This window comes from Syngnathoides biaculeatus, chromosome 5 (assembly GCF_019802595.1).
Source record: "Syngnathoides biaculeatus isolate LvHL_M chromosome 5, ASM1980259v1, whole genome shotgun sequence".
In the NCBI taxonomy this organism is placed as follows: domain Eukaryota; kingdom Metazoa; phylum Chordata; class Actinopteri; order Syngnathiformes; family Syngnathidae; genus Syngnathoides; species Syngnathoides biaculeatus.
In genome coordinates this window covers 5,782,402-5,789,265 of record NC_084644.1, presented here as the reverse complement: position 1 = coordinate 5,789,265, position 6,864 = coordinate 5,782,402, and the positions used below count along the sequence as shown (strand labels likewise).

At 44.5% G+C, this 6,864-nt stretch overlaps 1 protein-coding gene across 1 annotated transcript; it reads left to right on the top strand.

Moving 5' to 3' along the window:
- Positions 1-2,415: 2,415 nt before the first annotated feature.
- pigv (phosphatidylinositol glycan anchor biosynthesis, class V) lies at positions 2,416-6,645 on the top strand. Its single transcript, XM_061818763.1, has 3 exons — positions 2,416-2,649; positions 3,685-4,851; positions 5,492-6,645. Exons 1-3 carry the CDS (start codon positions 2,587-2,589, stop codon positions 5,777-5,779), a joined length of 1,518 nt encoding a protein of 505 aa, XP_061674747.1. The 5' UTR covers positions 2,416-2,586; the 3' UTR covers positions 5,780-6,645.
- The last annotated feature ends 219 nt before the right edge of the window (positions 6,646-6,864 follow it).

Below are 6,864 nucleotides of genomic sequence, written 5' to 3'. Positions count from 1 at the left end.
CTGAATGTCAATCTTACAAATCTGTGGACCTTTTTTTGAAATATTGTCAGCAGTATTTGCAACAGTGCATACCGGAAATTTTTGACTTTTTTTTTTTTTTTTTTTTTTTGTCCTTCAAAAATTTGATTTCAATCTGCACCTAAATACAGAATTATAAAATAAAATGGATTATTCACATTGCATGTTCAAGAAACAAGTTAAACATCACTTGTCAGTTTGGATTATACAGGTTCTCCCAAAAATATTTATAAACAAATTAATTAAATAATACTTCTAAATTCCTTTACATGTTAGAAATTATTCAAATTATAATAGGTTTACAATTAAAGTGTGTCTACATTTTTTGGGGGAAATGAATGAAAATGAAACCAAAAAATGGAAAGACAGTCGGTCCTGATGACAGTGGAGGTATGGAAGCAATTTGGAGAGGTAACTGGAGTTTTCGACCAACTTATTCAATAGAATACTAGAGGGGGAGAAGATGTCAGAAGAATGGAGGAAAAGTGTCCTAGTCCCCATTTTTTAAGAACAAAGGCGACGTTCAGAACTGTGGAAACTATAGAGGAATAAAGACGATGAGCCACACAATGAAGTTATGGGAAAGAGTAGTGGAGGCTAGACTCACGACAGAAGTATCTGCGAGTAAGAGTATGGTTTCTTGCTTAGAAAGAGTACCACAAATGCATTATTTGCCTTGACAATGCTCGTGGAAAAGTCCAGAAAAGGTCAAAAGGAGCTACAGTACATTGTGTCTTTGTAGACCGAGAGAAAGCCTATGACAGTACCAAGAGAGGAACTGTGGTACTGCATGCGCAAGTCCGGTGTGGCAAAGAAGTATGTTAAAATAGTACAGGACATATATGATGGCAGCAGAACAATGGTGAGGTGTGACAGAAGAATTTAAGGTGGAGGTGGGACTGCATCAGGGATCAGCTCTGAGCCCCTTCCTGTTTGCAGTGGTAATGGATAGGCTGACAGATGAGGTTAGACTGGAATCCCCTTGGACCATGGTGTTCGCAGATGATATTGTCATATGCAGTGAAAGCAGGGAGCATGCAGAGGAACAATTGGAAAGATGGAGACATGCACTGCAAAGGAGAGGAATGAAGATTAGCCAAAGTAAAACAGAATATATGTGCGTGAATGAGAAAAGTAGAGGGGGAAGAGTGAGGCTACAGGGAGAAGAGATAGCGAGGGTGGACGACTTCAAATACTTGGGGTCAACAATACAGAGCAATGGAGAGTGTGGTCAGGAAGTGAAGAAACGGGTCCAAGCAGGTTGGAACAGCTGGCGAAAGGTGTCTGGTGTGTTATGTGACAGAAGAGTCTCCGCTCGGATGAAGGGCAAAGTTTACAAAACAGTGGTGAGGCCGGCCATGATGTACGGATTAGAGACGGTGGCACTGAAGAGACAACAGGGAAGTAGAACTGGAGGTGGCAGAAATGAAGATGTTGAGGTTCTCGCTCGGAGTGACCAGGTTGGATAGGATTAGAAATGAGCTCATTAGAGGGACAGCCAAAGCTGGATGTTTTGGAGACAAGATTCGAGAGAGCAGACTTCGATGGTTTGGACATGTTCAGAGGCGAGAGAGTGAGTATGTATATTGGTAGAAGGATGCTGAGGATGGAGCTGCCAGGCAAAAGAGCGAGAGGAAGACCAAAGAGAAGGTTTATGGATGTGGTGAGGGAAGACATGAGGGCAGTTGGGGTTAGAGAGGAAGATGCAGGAGATAGGCTAAGATGGCAAAAGATGACACGCTGTGGCGACCCCTAACGGGACAAGCCGAAAGAAGAAGAAGGAGAGGGTGAAAGCTGCACCTGTCTCCTCGTGTGGAGTGAATGTGTTGGAACAATGGGGAAATGAAATGCCCCGATTTTAAAAAAGATTGTCCCGTTAGTGACATTGAGAGGGCAAAAAACGGAATTGGTTCATTTTTGGAACAGTGATCTTAGTTCACAATGTTTCATTGAGAATTAAAGTAGTTCATTTTTGGAACGGTTCACTGAACTTTGAATTGGTCCGTGTAGAAAATGAATTTTCGCAACACTGCAAACTGTGGAAAGATGATCCCATTATCTAAAGCACACTGCATGGAGCTATTTATACTTTCAAACGTATCTGTTGTGTATTAGTACAGTACTTTGGAGCACAGCGTCACCTGTTGGGTTGCACAGAATTAGCCATAAATTTGCGCCTCCCTATGTCCTTATCAGAAAATTTATATACATCTGTATGTATTGTATGTACGTTGTTTTTGGTACCTGCATTTTTACCAAGTACATCGGTGTGTGGAAAAGGTTAAATGCATTAAATGTGTGAATTTTGTAGGTAATGACGGTCATTTCCACTGCCCCCTCCAAGATGGCGGGGCGAGGCGCACACAAGCTTTATTTTGAAAGCCATATTAGGGATAACGGCAGAAGAAGATTGACTAAAGTTCAAAGGTCATACTAGAAAGAATGGCTGACGGACGCGTACTAGCTTTGTATTTAATTTAAAAATATGGGGAAAATCCGGTATTCATTCTCCCCGACAATGCTCCGTTCCATTAAAACGATCTTTATTTTTTTCTTTCACTGACTATAATGGATTACAGAGCTGTGCTGCAGTTTGCTACATTCACCAGAGCTGCCTCGTTGTTATTGCAGGTACGCTGTTATCGTCTTGTTTTTTTGAGCCACATGCTAAGCTAGCTAGCTAGTGCACTAGCTAAATAAAGAGAAAAATATCTATAATAATTGACGTATTGCGACAGACTAAATTTTATTTATGAAGCATTTTAAAAAAACACGGGTGAGAACAAAGGTCACTGGTCCTTCTGGAAAAAAAAAAGAAAGTAAAACAAATTGAACAGAAACCAGGTTCAGTCATGAAACAAATTAGAAATAATAATACACAAAAACAGGTGTATAGTCTTGAACTTTGATAGGAAGGCGAGGCGTAAAATTGTTTCTTTTTATCGTCTTGGTGTTCAACGAAATGGGGCCAGATTTCACATTAATTCAGTTAGTGAGTCGACTTGATTGTCATTGTTTCAGAATTCATCCTTTTTTTGATGTGGTTTTAAGGACGTTTGGTACATCTTGATTAAATTTTGCCTGGGTTGTTGGTGGAGTTTTGTCAACACCAGTACCATCATGGTGGATTTAAAAGTTACAGGGAAAAAAAACAAAACAATAATCTGGAAGACATTTTTGTGGGCGATACAAGATGATCTTGAAATCATATTAAACCGTTTTCATAGTTATGGTGTAATAAAAATATGGTATGCCTTTATTGTCAGTCCCCGATACGTGTGGGACATAAATTGAGCTGAACTTAATTTTAGGCCTACAGTCTCGTAAACAAATCAATACAAAACAAAATCCTTTACTCATTCGAGTTTTGAAGTGGTTAGAGATGAAAAATGAGATTCAAATTTCCCTAGTTAACCCCCCCCCCCCCGCCAAGCCCTAGTCATAAATTTCATGATCACAGCATACATGACGTATTTCTTGTTTGCTTCAAGTCTAAATAAAGTAAACAGTATGTAAACTTTCTGGGGGTCAGTAAAACATACGCGGAAAGAATGATCGCGTCCTCCAGGCCCAAAGATGTTTCGGGGGAATTTTTTGCGTTTGTGGTCTGTTTTGTTTCAGCGCGTAGTCAACAATTTCTCTTAACGCCTGAACCTCTTGCAACAGGCTGTCTTGAACGCCGCCATCCCGGACCACGACGCCGACGCGTTCAGGCCCCCGCGGACGGAAGAGCCTCTGTACTTGGACTCCGCAGTGGAGTGGTTATTGGGCGGTCTGGGCCACTGGGACGCCGAGCACTTCCTCTTCATCGCCGAGAGGGGCTACGTCTACGAGCACAACTTTGCTTTTTTCCCCCTTTTCCCCATCGTCCTGCGGGGGCTGGCCGACACGCTGCTGCGGCCGCTGGCCGGCTGGCTGAGCGTGCGAGGCCGCCTGCTGGTGGCGGCGGCCCTCGGCAACAGTACGCTCTTCCTGCTGAGCGTGGTGGCCCTGCACGCGCTCAGCCGGGCGGTTATGCAGGACCGGCGCCTCGCCCTGCTCTCCGCTCTGCTCTACTGCATCACGCCCGCCAACGTTTTCATGACGGCGGGCTACTCGGAGAGCCTGTTTGCCGCGCTCACCTTCGGGGGTCTGTTCCTCCTGGAAAAAGGCTTCATCTTTCGAGCCTGCCTGGCTTTCAGCATCGCCTCGGCGGCGCGGTCCAACGGCCTGCTGAACATCGGCTTCCTCCTGTACCTTCCGTCGGTATACGCCATCTCCCAGATCCGTTTCTGTCGGTCGCTTGCAAAAGGCCGCAGCAAGATCTTGCGCTACGCTTGGATCGTCGTGCGCCTCCTGCTCACCTCCGTGCTCGGGACGGCAGTCGTCGCCCTTCCCTTCTGCGCTTTTCAGTACTACGGCTACAGGACGTTTTGCACGCCGTCGGCGTCCTTGGACCGCATCCCGCCGGCTCTCTTCTCCTTGGCCGAACAGAAGGGCTACCGTATGGCCGACGAAAACAGCCCCCCCCCTCTGTGGTGCATGAGACCCCTCCCCGTAATTTATTCTCACATTCAGGACGTGTACTGGAACGTGGGCTTCCTTCGTTTCTTTGAACTGAGACAAATACCGAACTTCCTCCTCGCCCTCCCCATGGCAACTTTGGGTGTAACGGCAGCTTATGCTTATTTCCAAGCGAACCCCGAGCTGTGTTTCAGACTCGGACTTTGGGAGGCGGATTTCAAGAAGGGCCTCGACAAACCAGTGCCGGGATTTTTAAACCCTAAAGTATTTGTATATGTTCTGCATTCGACTGCTCTCCTGGTGTTTGGGACCTTGTGCATGCACGTGCAGGTAAGAATAGAAAGTACCGCGAAGCCGTTTATCACAGACGATTACAGATTACAGCCGCCCCTTTTTCCATTCACGGTAATGGGAAACATCGATTCGGTTTTGGAACAAATCACTCCTCGAACCGTTTTCTGGAACGGATCGTGGTCGAGAACCGAGGCATCGCTGTGTGGGAAATATTGGATGCAATATTTTTTCAGCGTTCGCGCCGCCTCACTTGCAAATCTGCACAGTTGAGCAGGAAAAATCACACGCGTAAAATTTGTTACGAGTAGAACTACATAGATATTGAAAGGCGTCGCTTATTTTGTGTAGTCTTAACCAATGTTCCCTCTAAGCTGAGCCCTCAAAGTGAACCACACCCTGACGTCTTTTTTTCTTTTTTTTTTTTTTTTTTTACACCGAACGAGCTGCTGCTCAGCCTACTTCTACTTCCTAGTTTACCCGACACCGCCCCCCTCCGCTCTTAAAGGGGTACACTCATCATTACAAACAGACCACACAACTTTATATCTGCGGGGATGACTGACCACAGCCGTATACATATTTCAAATGTGCAATCTAACGGTGGGGTTCGCTGTATGACTTTGGTTGCAACACGTGGCGAACAATTGCTGTCACGTTGCTTGTGCGCTGTCCGCAGGTCCTGACCAGGTTCATGGCGTCCTCGTCTCCCGTCCCCTTCTGGATCAGCGCTCATCTGCTCCTGCTCAACGAGCCGCTCCTCCACCGAAGGAAAACGTCGACGCCCAACGTCCAGCTCAAGACTCTCTCCAAAAACGGATGCAAGCACCCGCCCCAAAATCCCGTCCTGGCGTTGATACCGTACATTCAAATGTGCTCTCCCACCACGCAAAGCATCCTGGGATACTTCCTGTCGTACTGGGTGCTGGGCCTGGCGATGCATTGCAACGCTCTACCGTGGACTTGACCGAGACTGCGGGTGAAAAATGCCAAATAAATTTGAATAATCCACTGCTAACGTAGTTCAACCGAGAACGTTACAAGAGATTTTGTTATGACATGAACAATCAATTTATTGATTGTTTTTTTCAAGTATTTTTTAGTGGAATGGGAGTATCTGTGAATGTTCTGAGCTCCTGTTTCCATACCGGCGGAATAGCGATCGCGTGTATGTATCTCATCATCTCATAACTGACGACATAGTGTTGTACTTCTTTAGGTAGGAATCTAGTTTACTGGTTGCCGCCCATTATCCATTAAAAATTAATTCTCTATTAAAATTTAAAGCAGAGGCGTCAAACTCATTTTTCTCGCGGGCCACGTTGTAGTTCCGGTTTCCACCCGAGGGCTGTTATGACTGGAGCAAAAATATTTAATCATCTCATCATATTTACATCATCAATTTATGAACTGGTTTTGGAATCAGAAATCAAGGGTAACGTGTTTTTTAACTATTCACGTTTGGTAACACAAAAATGCTTGTAATATCGAAACTTGATCATTTATGATATTTGACAATTTCAAAATTTGGTACAGATTTTTTGCAGGAATCATGGAAATTGACACTAGATTTGGCTTCGCGGGCCACATCAAATCATGTGGCGGGCCAGATCTGGCCCCCGGGCCTTGAGTTTCACACCTATGATTTAAAGGATAATGGGCAATATTTAATATCGATTCAAGACTTCCCAGGTTGCACACAATCTACCACGTTGTCAGTCATCCATGAATCGATTGCCATGCCCTTCCCCAAAAATGATTTCTTAGTCATAGTTTTGCGTATTTTTTGGTTAATACAAATTTTAGCAGCGTGCACACAAAACTTGAATGTTGTGACTTTTATTCTTTTTGGTATTCTGGGGAAAAATGCATTTTGTCATCGGCGGCCCTGGTAAAACGTGTTCCGTATATCCGTAACTTGACTGTGTGTACATATTTGAATAGTCATCTTTATTTTTGAATGGGAATGGAAAATATGGCATTAAATTGCACGCGTTCTACAAAAGAAAGACATTTTACGTGAATGATTCCATCCTCGGACAAATAAACCAC